The 19032-nt window shown below is 34.6% G+C and overlaps 2 protein-coding genes across 2 annotated transcripts in view; both read right to left on the reverse strand.

Moving 5' to 3' along the window:
* Window positions 1-2552: 2552 nt before the first annotated feature.
* On the reverse strand, window positions 2553-4816 carry LOC125258155 (microtubule-associated protein tau-like). Its single transcript, XM_048175022.1, has one exon. It carries the CDS (start codon window positions 4814-4816, stop codon window positions 4532-4534), a length of 285 nt encoding a protein of 94 aa, XP_048030979.1. The 3' UTR covers window positions 2553-4531.
* The window catches only part of LOC125258154 (microtubule-associated protein 4-like), an 88759-nt gene continuing 72682 nt past the window's right edge, over window positions 2956-19032 (reverse strand). Inside the window, 9 exon segments of the mRNA XM_048175021.1 lie at window positions 2956-4893; window positions 6292-6463; window positions 10313-10425; window positions 10533-10614; window positions 11055-11147; window positions 13067-13132; window positions 16019-16305; window positions 17787-17846; window positions 17942-18080. Of these exon segments, the coding sequence (XP_048030978.1) occupies window positions 4886-4893; window positions 6292-6463; window positions 10313-10425; window positions 10533-10614; window positions 11055-11147; window positions 13067-13132; window positions 16019-16305; window positions 17787-17846; window positions 17942-18080 (1020 nt within the window). The 3' untranslated portion in view covers window positions 2956-4885.

Raw genomic sequence — 19032 nt, forward strand, 5'->3', positions numbered from 1 at the left:
CTCCCAGATAATAAAAAGAAAAGAAAAGAAAAGAAAAAAATCATCATCACCATAACAACAACAACAATAATTGGACCTCTCCTCTCCCTGATTTAACAGGATGCCCTGGTCCTTCATGGCACAATAAAATCTGTGCAATTGAAACACATTCAATGCAACCCCCCATTTTAGTTCTGACAGTGTTATTCAGAATTTCTTGTAAGACTAAGATTCATAGAAACATAAGGGGTTATGTGAGATTCATCAACATTATTAGTAGACGTTAAGAGGACGCGGGCTAAATATCGATGCCCATCTGGACATGACCCACCTGGCATCATCTGGGCATAAGCTCTAGCAAGCTAGCCACAACATTAAAGACACGGCGGCCAAATACATGTGCTTTAATAGTAATCTCTGCCTTTTTCACTGGAAAAAATGCAGGGCCAAAATGGCAATAATAACATGAACATTAGCCATTAAAAGGTGCATAATATCAGCCCTCACTTTCTTTGACCATTTATCATTGCTTTCGCTTTTGTGCCTAAATTAAATGCATTTACAGCAATCATTTGCTAACAATGGGAGACCAACTGTAAATACATGTAAAGACGATATAAATGATTCTGTGATTGTTCTCGGGGTTCATTCAGGCACAGGGAACCGATTCAAATGCGACCTTTTAAACATTATTACTGTCCTGAAAGACTAAAGGGCCTTTAAAGCAAAACCATAGTGTTCAAAAGCTGAACACAGCTCAAATACTAATATTTACACACCTCTCATTTCTTGGAAAGAAAAAAAGACTACACTCTAAAAAAAAAAGCTGGGTGGTTTCAACCAATGGTTGGGTCACATATGGATAAACCCAAAGGTTGGGTTTAAAAATGTTACTTCTGTCCATATTTAAAACAAAAATGGGTTGAAACAAGCATTTTTTTTTTAGAGTGTATAAATAATATCCATTATTGCCCAAAATCATTGAATAGTAAATTAACGTAACCATTGTTTGGGCATTTTCCCAATTTATATGTGAATTATTTTAAAATAATCTTTAAAATGCAAATACATCATGAAATTACACTGTTCTATGTGTATTCGATATCTAAAATGATATTAAAATCTTAAGTTTTCTAACATGGTCATGCATTTGCCAATTATTTCAACCAATCACACAATATGTCTTGATCTTAATGCTTTACGCTGTCATGCATGATGTAGATTTCTAAATGTCAAAATCTGGGCTCTGTCATATTGACAGTCTTATTGCTCTGCATGTTCTGGGATTAAAGAGGTCTGACGAGAATATATGCAACAAAGCTTCATAATTTGTCATAAAACGGAAAGCAAGCTGAAGAACGTCCCTCCAGCCTCCATACTGCTCACGGCTGATGTGCAACCTCAAAAAGATCAACTGAAAATGCTACAAGAGAAATAAGCTACAAGCTCCACCATCAAAACCTTTCGACTCACATGATGCAAAGTTAAAAAAAGGCCTGCAGAAACGTATGCAATAATATTAAAACCACAACCAGACTCACTCACAATTTCACTGGTTTCTCATAAAGCAACTATTAAAAGTACATAAAAGGTTTCAAGCTGTGACATTCTGTCTTTGCGCTCGTCAAAGGCAGGGAATTAGAAGATTCTATCGGTACCAGGCACAAACTCGGCACCAGGCCCTTCATTTCCATGTAAAAACACACCAAACCTACTGTATACGATGCCAAAACATCAACACAATTCATCGCTGACAGAAACCCCTCTTTAAATCACTTAAATACATCTACTGTGCGATTCAATACCTTTGTGAAAAAGAAGCACATTTTAGCATTCTTTATTACCAAAATAACATGCTTACAATAAGTGCAAACTGAATATATTTTCAGACACCCTAAATTGCATGTTAACTGAAAATTATTTTAAAAGCAGTTAGTTGAACTTAGTGCTTTTTTGACCCACTTAAGTAGGACTTAAGCACATATTTTTATGTAGTTACTTGGTACACAGCAAAATCTCCAGAGTTAAATCAGCTCTGCTCAGAGTACATATGGTCCCTCTCTAAATAGTGTTAAAATAACACTGAAGCAGAGTTAAAGTTAATGAGATAATTAAGCAATTAATTAAGTGACAATTGTGCATTAGTGATGAACACCTGCTGTTAACAAGCAGGCTGTGACTGAAGTCAGTTGTAGTTCTTGTGTTTCTCTTTTCTTCAGTGATTCTGCAAGTTAACAGCAGGTGTTCATCACTAATGCTCAATCGTCACTTAATTAATTGCTTAATTATCTCATTAACTTTAACTCTGCTTCAGTGTTACTTTAACACTATTTAGAGAGGAACCAAATGTACCCTGAGCAGAGTTGATTTAACTCTGGGGATTTTACTGTGTATTGTCTTTGAAATAAGGTTAAAGTTATAATTATAATCAAGTACTTCACATGTGCTTTAGTATGTTCAAAATAATCAAACTTCTTTAAAGAACGGCAAAGCTTATTAAAACAACTTATTAATACATACTTAAGTGTGTTAAGAAACGGTCACTCTTTTTAAGTACACTTAAGTGTCCTTTAATTTCATTAATATTACCATAAAGTAAGTGTATATATATATATATATATATATATATATATATATATATATATATATATATATATATATATATATATATATATATATATACTGTTAAGATTCTTTTTCACAAGGGTATCTTCCTTTACTCGTCCGCCCTCAGACCCTCTTCACTTTCACAAACCGTCTGGAGCTGCGTTCGACACTATGAGCGTGGTTTACTGTGCGTGTACGTAGAGTTTAATGTCTTATAGGCATTGTAGGAGACCGTTATATTGCTTTACAATAACGAGGAAAACATCTGCTGGTCACGAAAATAAAACAAAAGGATACGAAGAGTTAAAATAAACCGTTTAACAACACAGTTCATTGCTACAGTATTCACTCAAACACACCATCACGAAATAGAGTTTAGATAGCCTATGTGATTCAGTTTCAGTTCTACTGGAGGTCAAAGGTGAGGTGAGAGAGGATCACATGACAGGGTCACATGACAGCCCCTGTATGCTGCTGAATGATGCTGCCTTCAAATCACGTGGGAATGATCATGCTTACGAGACGAACGGCATCACGATCTCGTATGTCAGGAAACTTTAAAGGCATAGCTGTTTTTAGCCATTTGAATATTGTAAGTTTTAATTATTAATTTTGTCTAGTGCTGCCCAGAAAATATTACAAATAAGTTTTGGTGTACTCTGCTCTACTCTGTGACCAACAGAAGACCAACATCTTGGCGTGAACTTTGAGCTGAATTAAAAGAACACAAACTTTAAAGGTTCAGTGTGTAAATTTTAGCAGCATCTAGTGGTGAGGTTGTGAATTGCAACCAACGGTTCAGTCCACCGCTCCCTTTCAATGCACATGGAGAAGCTACGGTGGCCGTCACAGGACAAAGATGTCGTCGTCTGAGACAGCAGAGAGGAGGCAGTCAAGCAAACGCACTCTATAGAGCAGTTTGTCCATTTAGGGCTACTGTAGAAACATGGTGGCACAAAATGGCGACTTCGATGTAAGAGGACCAGCGGTGTATATACATAGAAATGACTCATTCTAAGGTAATAAAAACATAATTACATATGTAACGTCTTTATACACCACTGAAAACATAGTTATGTATATTATATTGCATTTCTGTCAATAGATCCTCCTAAATATTACACACTGCACCTTTAAATCTGCAGAAAGGCAGTAAAGTTGAGTATATTGTTTTTTGTTTTACATTTTAGATGTTGGATTATGTTTTTAAAAATGATTAGGACCGTTTTCATGCCGTAGAATTTTTGCACTCTCAAAAGTATAGCGTGCCCGTGGCTTAAAGCTTCATGCAACCAAATCTACATTTCCCATCATGCTCTAATAACATGCACACTTAATGCACATTCTTTGCTCTTCATTTGGTTGCTTTGGCACTAAAAGAGGCTTCTTGGTTTTGTCGGAAAATTAAAAAGCATGATATTCATCCAGAATATCGGATGGATATTTGATATTTGAACTGCATTTTATGTAAGATTCATAAGTACGAACTTCCCAGGAGGACTTGAAGGCAGCTAGAGATGATGTCCAGATGGATCCAGATGTTTGTATGTGGTGATCAGATGAACAGCTACATCATGATTATGAATACCGAGTTGAGAGTTATTGTATACAGATAAAAAAAGAAACGAAAGCAACTAAACTAGATTCATGCTCTACTACAAGTGACGTAGCAGGTGTGGTGATTGTTAGGTATGAGTTTAGCCATGTCTAAGTGTAATCTCAGCAAACCCCATCCAGACTGTTACCGACAGAGTTTACAGACTCTCAGGGCGAGTATTTCGCTCCCAATCCACTTCAATTATGGTCATTTTTTTTGCGTTTCCTGGTGACTGAACAAATCAGGAATCACGTTCAAGGACGTCAACAAAGAGCACACCAATCATATGAGTCTTAGCAATGGTAGGAGGCGGGGTTTAGAGAGCAGCGGACCAATGAAAAGAAAGAATCACGTCCGGAGTTGGGTAAGCGAGCCGGCGTCGCCTTCTTGTTCTTGGTAGGAGATGAGGGCCGGGGTGGTGTGGGAGCGAGGGATGCCGGCGGCCGCGAGGGAGTCGTTGAGCGAGACGCTGCTGCGGAGCAGGTGGACAGGGCTGTCACCCGAGACGGGCCAGGTGATGATGTCGGCGCCGTGGTCCGTGCGAGAGCGGGCGTTCTCGCGGAAATTTAGCTTGAAAGACTCAATCTGCATCACAGAGTTGGAGAAAGACAGGACAGAGGAGGGACAGGACATAAACAAGGGGAGGAGAGGAAGTGGTCGGGGGTTGAAATGAAAAGGGCAAAGTGATAGCAAAAAGTTGAGTTAGATGCCTGAAAAATAAGAAGAGGTCAAGACGGTTTGGTGATCAGAGAACAGCACTTTAAAAACATCCGTTCAGCACAGAGGTCGACCGACTTATGAATCTACACCGATGACAGACTCGCTGTTCAAAAAACAATTGTGATTTAATTTTGAACAAATGGTACTTAAAACATGAAGTTAGTGTTTTATTCAACATTTTATTTTTACTTAAGTTTTTATTCAATATTTTGATTTCTTGAAAAGTAACATTTTACATTCAATGGTTTTATTATATTTTGATTTCACTTAAAGTAGAATGTTAAATTTAAGGTTTTATTTAATATTTTTGAATTTACTTCAATAAAATGTTATGTGAATGTTTTATTCAATATTTTGATTTTGCTTTAAAATTGTTACTTTTTGTAATTCAATATTTTTATTTAAAAAAAAAAAAATCAATATTTTGATTTTACTTAAAACGTCATACAGTGTTTTATTCAATATTTTGATTTTAAAAATAAAATGTGAATATTTTGATTTTACTTTGAAAATGTTATTCAATATTTTTATTTAATATTCTGATTTTATTTAAAATGTTATTCAATGTTTTATTCAATATTTTGATTTTGCTTTTAAAATAAAAATATAACATTTAAGCATTCAATATTTTGATTTTACTTAAAAAAAAAAATTAAAGGTTACATTAAATGTTTTTATTCAAAATTTAGATTTAACTTTAAAAATAACATTTTACATTCAATATTTTTATGTAATATTTTGATTTAAAAAAATCAATTATTCAATGTTTTGATTTTTACTTAAAATACTGAATAACATTTTTAAAGTAAAATCAAAATATTAAAAACATTGTATGACGTTTTATTTAATATTTTTATTTGAATTAACACATTATTCAATGTTTTATTCAATGTTTTTATTCAATATTTTGATTTTGCTGTCAAAATTAAATATTACATTTAAGTATTTATTCAATATTTTGACTTTACTTTTAAACAATTAAAGATTATATTGAATGTTTTTAATCAATTTTTTGATTTTACTTAAAAAAAATGTTATTCAATGTTTTATTCAATATTATGATTTACTTACATTCAATGTTTTTATTTAATATTTTCTTCCACCTTCATTACTGGTTGTGAATTCATAATCGGTCGACCTCTCGTACACTAATAAATCAGACAATGAAATAACACAATTACATGCTGCTTAAAATTAAGAACTAAAGCCAAAAAAAGAAAAAAACTAATAGTGTGTATGAAATGATGGAAAAACAAATAATATGTAGGTGTAAATGAAAGGAATGGAATCTGGATATGGAATTGTCGAGTTCTACAGTACAGACAGTTCTAAAGGAACTCTAGTCTGACGGGGCTTCGGCCGGGGCGCTGGGTTACACACAAACTTACTTGTTTCAGGGATGAGCGAGTCCAGGCCCTGCGGGTCCCGGAGCTCGTCACTCCTGCAGGGGGCGCCCTCCTTCAGCCCATTCTCCTGGGCAGGGCCGGCTGATGGCTGGGTGGCCGAGACACCACTAGAGGGAGCTCCGCTACCCTCAGCAGTCTCCTGCGCCCCCTCAGCCTAGAAACACACAGCAGGGCGTCAATAGGAAAGATGAGGGTGAAATGGTGATGGACGCAGAACCAGGAGTGTGTGCTTGAACACAATATAAATCAAAACCTTGCATGGTGAGGCAATATGGCTGACATACAGTACCAGTTTGGATGCACTGGATCGAATTTATGTTTCTTAAGATCTTCTGACTTAAATGATTGAAATTAGTTCTGTAGCTTCACATAATTAAATGAATTAGACTGGTTGAGCGTCCTAAATGTTTTAGTAACTACATTTTTTATAGTATTATTCTAAAATGAAACACTAGACTGGTACTGTATATCCATGCAGAGAACAAAGCAAAACATTAAACTAATAAAACAGAGTAAATCAATAAAATAATGACAGAAACGTAATGACTAAATAACTTTGTGAATATATATAAATAAATCAGGCGACTATCATGTGGAACTGACTTAACCACATAACTTGAATAAAATAATTTCAACATAACTTATAATTAAGAGGATGATTGAATGGCAATGAATAGAATCCCATGCAAATGGATATGCCTGTCAATTATTAAAATGCATGTATTTTTAATACAATTATGTGCATGAGAACCGAAATATTAAAATTTTTCAATAATTATAAACTTCAGTTAATAGATGCTGAATTTAAAAATAAAATGTAATGGTTATAGTACTATAATGCATTATTATGCTCAATTAAAAGTAGTTTAATATTAATTACAGATGTAGCCAAAAGACTAACATTCAAATTGTTTGAATGTTAAAGTTTAAAAAACCGTATCGGTGTGATCACAAACGTGTTTGTTGTGGATGATGGGTACAAATTTAAAACAATAATGGGTGCAGCGAGTGGTCATGTGACTGAAATGGATGGCCATAGGCTGAGGGGCAGGTGACATCACAATCACAGTCGCCTGAAGCTTTCAGACATGAAGCCACCGGTAAGAGTTTGGGGGAATGAAAACCCTAGCTGTCCCTAACCATCATTCCCATTTTAAATCACATGCTTTCTGTCTTTTACTGCTAACAGCTTCCTGTTGCATAACATACCAGAGAAACTAAGCATAATATATACGTATTTAATAAGTGATTATTTTGAGGTTGGAATGAACACGGTAAAAACACATGGACTTAAAACAAATAAAAACATGAAAAATAACATTGATCAAGGACATTAATGTTTAAAACTTTCCATGCAAGCGTAATGTTTCATTTGATTACTGTACTTACCACTGATATATAATAAAACACAGCTTTAAAGGAACAGTTCACCCAAAAATAACAATTCTATGTTACTAAATGTTATTCAATCTCCCTAAACTGACATTTAGCCGAATGTGAACCTGAGTCTGCTTCTGACATAAATATATCATCTGATGTCAGTTTCAAAGCAGCTTTACAGAAAATCATGATGTTAATGTTTATAATATCTTCATGCCTTATAGTTGCATTTATCAGATTAGAGCTGGACGACAATATAGTTGCATTTTGAGCTGATATAAACAATCAATCAGCTGAGATTTGCTATATATTATAAAACGGTTAGTTCCTGTCTTTGATTCTGATTGGTCAATATCTGTGTTTTATTCACAACTGATAGTGTTCATTAAAGCTTGCTGTATTATGTAGAAAAGCATTGTGAGAAAGAGATTGAGAGAGCGAGTTTATTACCTGCATTCAGATTTAGTATTTTCCTTCAGGTCAGTCCTATGTTCATCATAAAAAATCTGTTTAAATGTCCGCTGCGATATCTTGTCCTTTTAACAAAAGGGGTTTTCCCATGACTGACAGCACTAGTCAAAGCATTTGTCAGTTGCGTCTTGTTCTGTGTTCACAACAATTCAGCCTTTACAATGAAAAAGTCTTCGCTACTGACTGACACACTCATAAAGACAGTCTTTGCCGCCATCTAATGGTGTGATAATGTAACTTCTGTTGCTGTTCACGGTCAGGGACTATTTTTTTCCGGCGGAAGTAAGGCTTTTAGTTAAAGTTTACTTCATGAAAGTTGCATTGATACATATTTTTGGCTTTAATATTTGTATTGTGTGGTAACGGTTTTATAAAAGCAATAAGGTACTCGAGGCTAGTGCTGTATTGTGAATAAGTCACGGCTGAAGGGGTAACAACGACTTCAATATACAGCACAGCCTCTCGTACCTTATTGCTTACGTATATATTGATTTATGTGAGTGTACTGTACTTCATGCATGCAAGTAAAGTTGTATAGTGAAGTATATAGTATATATTTAAGGTAAGAATAAAGTACATAGAGCTGTGCAATAACAGTTTACTTTTTTGCGACGCTATGAACAATTATGCAGTCGAGATTTGCTCTCTTTCTTTCTCATGAAATGGATTTTTTATTTGTCACTGAGTCTTGGCTTAATACTGGCGAAATAACTCCTCTCTCTGAACTTTCTCCTCCTTTTCAGGAGGAAAACTGTCGCCCCTCTTGTGTGTGAGGTTCCTCAGGGTTCTGTCCTGGGACCAGTTTTATTTTCCCTTTATATGCTCCCCATAGGTTCCATTTTTGAGAAATTTGGGATTCACTATCATCTGTATGTGGATGATTATTTGCCACTGAAACATGGGCATAAATGTGCCATTCAGTCCCTGCGTGAATGTTTGACTGAGATTAAGTGCTGGTTGGCGAATAACTTTCTCCAATTGAATGAGGATAAGACAGAGGTGATTTTATTTGGTAATAAGGGGTGTGTAGAGGACTGCCTGGGATTGTTTCCTGGGGAAAAAAAAAAAACTGTACAGCGTGAGAAACCTTGGTGTCATTTTAGATTCTGAGCTTAAATTTGACTGGCAAATCAATGCTGTTGTTAAAGGATTAGTTCACTTTCAAATTAAAATTTCCTGAAAATTTACTCACCCCCATGTCATCCAAGATGTTCATGTCTTTCTTTCTTCAGTCGAAAAGAAATGAAGGTTTTTGATGAAAACATTCCAGGATTATTCTCCATATAGTGGACTTCACTGGAGCCCAAATGGTTGAAGGTCCAAATGACAGTTTCAGTGCAGCTTCAAAGAGCTTTAAACGATACCAGACGAGGAATAAGAGTCTCATCTAGAGAAACCATCGGTCATTTTCTAAAAAAATTAAAAATAAAATAAAAATGATATACGTTTTAACCTTAAATGCTCATCTTGTCTCACTAGATAAGACCCTTATTTCATGTCTGGGATCATGTAGAGCTCTTTGAAGCTGCAATGAAACTGTAATTTTGACCTTCAACAGTTTGGTGCCCATTGAAGTCCACTATATGGAGAAAAATCCTGGAATGTTTTCATCAAAAACCTTCATTTCTTCTCGACTGAAGAAAAAGATATGAACATCTTGGATGACATGGGGGTGAGTAAATTATCAGGAAATTTTAATTTGAAAGTAATCCTTTAAGGACATTTTTTTCCATCTTAGATTAATATCTAAATTTAAGTCTATCCTGTCTTTTGAAGATAAGGAGAAGGTTGTTCATGGATTACTGTAATGTGTTGTATCTGGGTGTGAATCAGGCCTCTCTCTCTCTCTCTCTCTCTCATTTGCAGCTTGTTCAGAACTGTTATCATATTTTTATATTACTTCATGAACATCTTCGGTTAAACATATTTTAAGTTCCACCGAAATTATGAGGGTGAGACAGAGGAAAGATTATTAAAAGGCAAATAATTTTTGGGTGAATTGCTCCTTTAAACACTAAACAACACCAAAACATATTTTTAAAATTAAAATTTCTGAATAAAGTGTCAGTAAAACGTGACTTCTTGTTAACACCTTTGTTTACTTTGTTTAAGGTTTAACTGTGATCTTGTGAAGCATCTTCATAAATCTCACCTTGACGTTCCCACCACCAGGCTCATGATTGACATTATCCATCGAGCCCACCTTGGACTGAGCTTTATCCTTAAAGTTCACCTTATGGCTTTCGATCTTGACTTCCCCTCCACCTACAGAAAATCACCAAACGGATGGTTTAAAACGAGCTTGGATTGGGAAGGAACTGAAAATCTAAAGACATTTTTGGACAAACGATTCCTTTAAGCTCTCATCATACCTGGTTTGTGTTTGATGTTGCTTTTGGATCCACACTTCGAAGTCACTTTACTCAAGTCAACCTTCTTGCTGAGAATCTGGACCTGTGAACAAATACAATCATCCGACACGACCAATGAAAGCTGCTCAAATCAGAAATCAAGTGACATGCAGTGCTTGAATCTGAAGTTAAACACCAGGTGACGGGGAAAACGAAAGACTGACATCAGAGATGATCTCTAAAAGGTAAGATTTCAGAGAGAGCGACGCAGCAGATTTGAGCTCGACACGGTGAGTTAGAAGATTATGAACCCAAACCTCTGCTGTCACCATGATTTGGTTTGTTTTGGAAAATGCAGCTCAGCACCAACGGATTTGGGAAAAGGATTTGGCAGCGTTCCTCCCGGAGCATCAGCAGCTCTTATTTGTTCATAAGTGAAGAAAGCGTCTCATTGTTGGGTCTGAGAGCATCATGTGGCACAATGGACAGAATGATGGTGTTTGTTTGAACAACGACTACACCGCATGCAGTAACGTTACTTACGTTCCCTCCACCAGGAATATGTTTGATATTGTCCTTGGAGCCCAAGCGAGAAGTCACGTGACTGTAGTCCACTTTTTTGGAGACTATCTGAACCTATAACACAGCACGGCGGGCCGGGAGGGACGGGACACCAGGGAGGACCAGGTTAGAGAGGAAAGACAACAGAGGACACAAGCAGAAGCATCTAAAAGCAACTAGCACCCCATTTTATGCACTGCACACGGACACCGTTAGTGTGAACACCCCTTACGGCTCTTAAATCACTAGCCCTATTTAAGTGAATGAAACTGATACAGATTTCAGAACTGATTTAGACTGAAAGGCCCTTAATTATGACTGTCTGATGAATATTAGAGATCTGGTTGGTGAGATTTAAATGAACACTGATGCAGGGATACTCAAATCCTACAGGCTTCTTGGTGGGCTGAAATTTTTTGAGAATTAATTTGAATGCCATAACCATACTGCTCTCATTATAATCAATGAAGCACTGTCTCTGCTGCAAACGCTTACAATAGAAGTGTCTGTTTTATTGCCTCATTGATAATCCAATGCACACAATGAGACTGTTCCTGTTACCCGATGGGGCGTGAAACTTACATTTAAATTATTGTTATGATTTTTGTTTACTGCACATTTTGTTTAATAAGGAGCAAATAATATTATCATAATCTATCATTTTATTTACCAACTCACTCAGCGTTTTCTTAAGTGGTCCCTGAAATATGCAATTTGAGTATCCCTGCTGTGATGTATAATTTGATGTGTAGCATTCATTAATGAGGTGCAAGAGACAAACACTATATGAAAAAATATGACATTATGGTAAAAACCCAATGTAAGTATTACAAAGATCTCCAGAAGGAAAGATGAGTGGTTGAACATTGTGTTTTAAATAAATATTTTATATATATATACACACACATACATAAATGCATATTATATATATATATAAAAACACACATATAAATATTAAATATTTATTTATTATACAAATTATATTATACAAATTAACCAATTACATATTTAAAATTATAAATATATATTTCATATTCATATAAAATGTATTACATATATATCTCTCATTTGTAAAAATATATAATTGATAATTATTAATTAATAATATTGTATATTTAAATATTTTAAATATTTATTTATTTTATGATTTAATGTTTAAGAATTAATTCTTATACATTACAAATTAAATTAACCCATTACACATTTAAAATTACAAATATAAATATTTTTATATCTATATAAAATATATTACATATATTCAATATATACATATATTAAAATGTGTGTATATATATATATATATATATATATATATATATATATATATATATATATATATATATATATATATATATATATATATATATATATATGATTGAATATGGTTATTAATTACACATTATAAATCAAATTATTAATCCATTACATATTTAAAAATTCATATAAAAAATTCATATAAAATACTATATATTAAGTTTAATATATATATATATATATATATATATATATATATATATATATATATATATATATATATATATATATATATAATTTGATAATTGTATAATTTATATATATATAATTTATAAAAAAAAATATGTAATTCATAATTATTAATTTATATTAATATTGTATATTTGTATATTGCATATTTATAAATTTAAAAATAAATATAATAAACAAATATTGTAACAGTTTACATAATACATATGTACGTAATTTAATCATATTAATAATATTATATTAAATAGCTAGTAATTAATAACATATTTAATTGAATATATAATAAATATTATGTTATTATTTATAGTAAATATATTAACAGACACACACTCGTAAACACATATCGATCTATCACTTAATTACTAAAGCTACTGTAACATCAGATCTGTGCAGGCTATATTGAGAAGAGAATGAGAGTTTGAAAAGACTGACTGCTGCGAGAGAACAGTCAGAGACAGAGATGAGGTGATGGGCTGATGGGTTGAACTCACTTTGCCCTGGCTGGTCTCTTTGGAGGGCGAGCTCTGAGTGTCCGTCCTGCTCTGAGACACTGTGACCTGCAGCCGGAACAACCCCAGATACACCCCTCGAGTCACTCACATGTGTGGAAAGAGCTCTTTTATACTGATCTACGGCCTAAAGCTACAGTAATCGCACATAAAAACTTCAGGATCAGAGGAAAAGGCGGGAACAGGCAGAACTGGGGCGGGTTAGTAACGTTCTTCAGTGCAGCGTGAGAGTCTCACGTCTGTGGAGAGCAAGTGGACAAACTCCAGACATGCACGGATCTGGGGTGAAACATCATCATGCTCCAAACACAACAGTGTAAACTCGCTTTACAACCGTGTTGATGCTAAACGACGCTCTTGAACTTTGTGCATCTGCACTTTGTGGTGACAGGAGACGTTTCTCAAGCACATCAGGAGCAGGAGAGTGTTAGCGAGTCACAGAAAGAGCTCAGCCAGGAAAAAGACCAGGATGAACAACAACACATGGGAGTGATGCAATACCAAAGTGAAGCTCGTGGACGTGAGTGATAAATAATAATGGTTATGAAGACTGGAGCTGGTTTACAGATCTAAATATACAGGGAGTCATACAGAAGTAAACATGAGCAGAGAATACAGACTCTAAGAGATCGTGAATCATGCTGATTCTCAGCCGTAATCACATTAGACTGGGAAACAGGACGTGGCTGAGCAAATCTGCTGATCAGGACAGAACATCTGTGTCCAAAACTAAAGACTTATCAGGCAGCGTTTGGGCATTTAGTGAATATTTAATGACTGCAATGATTATTTCTCTGTAGACATGCAATTAAAAATAGAGAAAAAGGATATTTATAAATTAATTTACGTATGTGGACAGTGAAGGATGCATCTAGTAAATTACTCAATTTAAATAAAAATAATGCCCTTACTACATACCATGGAAATATGTCCCTCCCTAACTCATGATAATGCTAGTTTTTTTTTTTGGACATGGTACAATGATGATTGTTGTTGTACTTTATCTGAGTATCATGTAAATACCATGGTTTATGAATATGGTAATTGTACAGTACTGTGATATATATAAAGATACCAGAGTGTTACTATCGGATACATCACTGGTACCACTGTTGTTATTGTAAGCTACATTTTTTAGTTTTTGGTAATGGAAATAAAGCTGAAATAAAACTTAAATGAAAATGTGAAATGTTGCCTTGGCAACTAACTGAAATAAATAAATTTAAGTACTAAAATTACTAAAACTGAAATAAAAATAAATTAAAGCTAAACAGAAATATTTTTAAAAACGATACTAATAAAATGAGAAAAAAGCACCTAACTGGAAGCTTGTTTCCACCATGAAATAAAAACTAAAAAATTAGTAATTGCGACTTTTTCTCTCACAATTCTCACTTTTTTCCCTGAATTCGAGATATAAAGTCATAATTGTGAGATATAAAGTCAAGAATTGCGAGATAAAGTCAGAATTGCGAGATAAAAATGCTAAATTGTGAGATTTAAAGTCAGAATTGTGAGATATAAAGTCAGAATTGCAAAACAAAGTCTGAATTGCGAGATATAAAGTCAGAATTACGATATTATGTCATAATTGCGAATTATAAAGTCAGAATTGTGAGATATAAAGTCAGAATTGCAAAACAAAGTCTGAATTGCAAGATATAATGTCAGAATTATGTTATAAAGTCAGAATTGTGAGATATATAAAGTCAGAATTGTGAGATTTAAAGTCAGAATTGTGAGATTTAAAGTCAGAATTGTGAGATATAAAGTCAGAATTGCAAAACAAAGTCTGAATTGCGAGATAAAGTCAGAATTATGTTATAAAGTCAGAATTGTGAGATATAAAGTCAGAATTGCAAAACAAAGTCTGAATTGCAAGATATAATGTCAGAATTATGTTATAAAGTCAGAATTGCGAGATATAAAGTCAGAATTGCGAGATATAAAGTCAGAATTGCAAAACAAAGTCTGAATTGCGAAATATAAAGTCAGAATTATGTTATAAAGTCAGAATTGTGAGATATAAAGTCAGAATTGGGAAATATAAAGTCAGAATTGCGAGATATAAAGTCAGAATTGCGAGATATAAAGTCAGAATTGCGAGATATAAAGTCAGAATTGCAAAACAAAGTCTGAATTGCAAGATATAATGTCAGAATTATGTTATAAAGTCAGAATTGTGAGATATATAAAGTCAGAATTGTGAGATTTAAAGTCAGAATTTTGAGATTTAAAGTCAGAATTGTGAGATATAAAGTCAGAATTGCAAAACAAAGTCTGAATTACGAGATAAAGTCAGAATTATGTTATAAAGTCAGAATTGTGAGATATAAAGTCAGAATTGTGAGATATAAAGTCAGAATTGCAAAACAAAGTCTGAATTGCAAGATATAATGTCAGAATTATGTTATAAAGTCAGAATTGCGAGATATAAAGTCAGAATTGCGAGATATAAAGTCAGAATTGCAAAACAAAGTCTGAATTGCGAAATATAAAGTCAGAATTATGTTATAAAGTCAGAATTGGGAGATATAAAGTCTGAATTGCGAGATAAAGTCAGAATTGGGAGATATAAAGTCAGAATTGCGAGATATAAAGTCAGAATTGCGAGATATAAAGTCAGAATTGCGAGATATAAAGTCAGAATTGCGAGATAAAGTCAGAATTACGATATAAAGTCAGAATTGCAAAACAAAGTCTGAATTGCGAGATAAAGTCAGAATTACGATATAAAGTCAGAATTACAAGATAAAAATGCTAAACTGCGAGATATAAAGTCAGAATTTTTTATTTAGTGGCAAAAACAAGCAACAAAACCTAACAAAACTACTAGAAAACTTAAATGAAAACTGAAAATATACAAATAAAATAAATTAAATCAAATAATAATCTCAAACATGTCCACTATGAAGGGCACATGTGTGCGGTTACCTTTCCTCCTCCGGGCTGGTATTTAATGTTGTCTGTGGATCCGATCTTGGAGCGGATGTTCTTGATGTCCGGCGCTGGTGTGGAGCTGGGGCGGGCGGCGGGGGCACGAGCCGCGGTGCTGGCGGTCGTGGAGCTGGGTCGAGGGACGCGGGGTACCGGCGGCTTCTTCTCGGCCGCGGCGGCTGTAGTGCTGCTGGAGGCGGGGGTTTTGGTGGGGCGAGGGCGGGTGGTGGCGCTGCTTGTAGTGGTGGAGGCTTTGAGCGGGGCTGATTTAGAGCGGGCGGCATCTGAAACCAGAGATGTGAGGTTAGATAACTACTTTTGTTTGGGGATGTAGCTGAACTTTAAAAGACTCACAGAAAGTTAGGAGAAGTACTGTCAAAATCTTTATAAAGTGTGTCTGCGTAAGAGAGCACTAGAGCGATATCTGAATGTTCAGTTTTGAAGCATAAAGCCCTCTTTTAAGCGTCAGATTAAAATAATCTCTCTGCAGCGCTGCGTTCGGTTCAAAGCTCTGGAAACGGGGAAAGAAGCAGTGTGAGACCAGCAGCACTCCGTGTGCGGGATTATCCCAAACTCATTCCTGCTGCCGAATTCACTTGTGGATTTTAAAGAGATTTTTCATGGATTTAAATGTGTTTGTCAGTGTGGCGTCTCTGTATCTTTTACCTGTTAATACTTGCAGCAATGCTTTAAGTCGCCATCTTGAACACATATACATGTACATACGCTACTGGTCAAAAGCTTGGTATCAAAGTCTCTTCTGCTCATCAAAGGTGTATTTATTTGATCAAAAATACAGTAAAAATGTGAAATATTTTTAAAACAGCTGTTTTCTATGTGAATATATAGTAAAGTGTAATTTATTCCTGTGATCAAAGCTGAATTTTCAGCATCATTACTCCAGTCTTCAGTGTCACATGATTCTCCAGTCTTAAGTGTAACATGATATTATTTTCTTCCTAAAAAGCTTAATTTTCCCCAAACTTTTGAATGGTAGTGTAAGCAATAGTGTAGTGTATAAAGTCAGAATTACATGATATAGTCAGAAATGCATGATTATAAAGTCAGAATTGCGTGATAAAAATGCAAAATTGTGATATAAAGTCAGAATTGCAAGTTATAAAGTCAGAATTACATGATATAGTCAGAAATGCATGACATAAAGTCCGAATTACGAGTTATAAAGTCAGAATTACGAGTTATAAAGTCAGAGACACGTGATATAGTCAGAAATGCATGATATAAAGTCAGAATTGCGGGATAAAAATGAAAAATTACAAGTTTTAAAGTCAGAATTGGCCTTTGGCACAAGTGGGCGCTTCTCTGTGGCCGTCTGTCAGAAGAAAAAACAAGTTAAGGTCCATTTCAGAAGGTTTCATTGCAATATTCTAGATAATCTAGAGACATAATAAACAATATTTAGGTTTTTATGTTCATGAATACTAGATCAAAATCATTTTATAGATATTGCAGTGAGCAATTATCAGCTGATTTTCTAGAAAAATTATTGCAAGTAGCAATTTTCATGACTTTAGGAGCTCTATTACATTTAAGTTTCTTTGTAGACATACACAACCATTCAAAAGTTTGGGTTTATTAATACTTTTATCATGCAATAATGCATTAAATTGATCAAAAAATGTTATGAAGGAAAAGGTCCATTTCAGAAGCAAAAATGAGTTTCAACAATGATGATAATAATAATAAGAAATGTTTCTTGAGCACTAAATCAGCATCAGGTGTTATGTGAGATCACGTGTTGTACCTGTAGTTTTCAGTGCGCTTGGTTTCTTTTCATCTCCTGGTTTGCTCTCAGTCTTTGCTACTAAACACAAAAATAGAAATGCACAATGTGAATATTCCTAGCATTTCATAAATCAGCATGAAATGCAAAGCATCATCATATTTATGAGCACTAACCCGGGCGTCGTGCTGCAGGAACGCTGGCTGTGGTGCGTGTCGTGGTCGCTGTGCGCGTCGTGGTCGCAGGTTTGTCTGCGGCCGGTCGTGTGGGAGCGGCAGTGGCCTTTGGCACAAGTGGGCGCTTCTCTGTGGCCGTCTGTCGGAGGAAAAACACGTTAAGGTCCATTTCAGAAGGTTTCTCTTTCACAGTGGATGAACTGTAGCAAAGAACCCATCATGATCAAACACAGATGTTTCATCCAAATGTATCTGTTACTCTTGCTCCAAAAATATCCCGGAGATGGTGTCATCCTCTAAGAATCTAGTCATACCAACTTAAAACGGCGACAAAAAAACCCTTCATGTTAATTTATTTACTATGTGACAATCCTCTCTTTTCTTATTAACATTATCATGGCAACACAGTGCTTTAATCATGACGATTAATGAGTTTGCATTTGCTGATTGTTAATCTTTGGCCCTGATTACTCATATTATTAATATTCATTTAATTTCACTAGTTAATAAATATTGATTTTTAGGAAGGAGGTAGTGTTGTTAAACAAACGGCCACTAGAGGGAAGACTTGAACTGAATATTTGTCATATTTAAAAGAGATTTAACAAGACAAACAGCTGTGTGATTTCAAAACAATCTAGGAGACATAATAAACAATATTTAGGTTTTTAGGCTCATGAATACTAGATCAAAATCATTTTATAGATATTGCAGTGAGCAATTATCAGCGGAACAGTAACAGAATTGTGGATAAAAATGCAAAACTGTGAGTTATAAAGTCAGAATTGCAAGATATAGTCAGAATTGCGAGATAAAAATGCAAAATTATGAGTTATAAAGTCAGAATTGTGAGATATAAAGTCAGAATTACGAGATATAAAGTCAGAATTGTGAGATATAACGTCAGAATTGCGAGATATAAAGTCAGAATTGTGTGATATAAAGTCAGAATTAAGTGATATAGTCAGAAATGCATGATATCAAGTCAGAATTGCATGATAAAAATGCAAAATTGCGAGATATAAAGTCAGAATTGCGAGATATAAAGTCAGAATTGCGAGATATAAAGTCAGAATTAAGTGATATTGTCA

The sequence above is a fragment of the Megalobrama amblycephala genome, linkage group LG22 (genome assembly GCF_018812025.1).
Source record: "Megalobrama amblycephala isolate DHTTF-2021 linkage group LG22, ASM1881202v1, whole genome shotgun sequence".
Lineage (NCBI taxonomy): Eukaryota > Metazoa > Chordata > Actinopteri > Cypriniformes > Xenocyprididae > Megalobrama > Megalobrama amblycephala.

Excerpts from the sequence above, each read along its gene's own strand:
- LOC125258155 (XM_048175022.1), bottom strand. The coding sequence starts at position 4,816 with ATGTCCTGTCCCTCCTCTGTCCTGTCTTTCTCCAACTCTGTGATGCAG.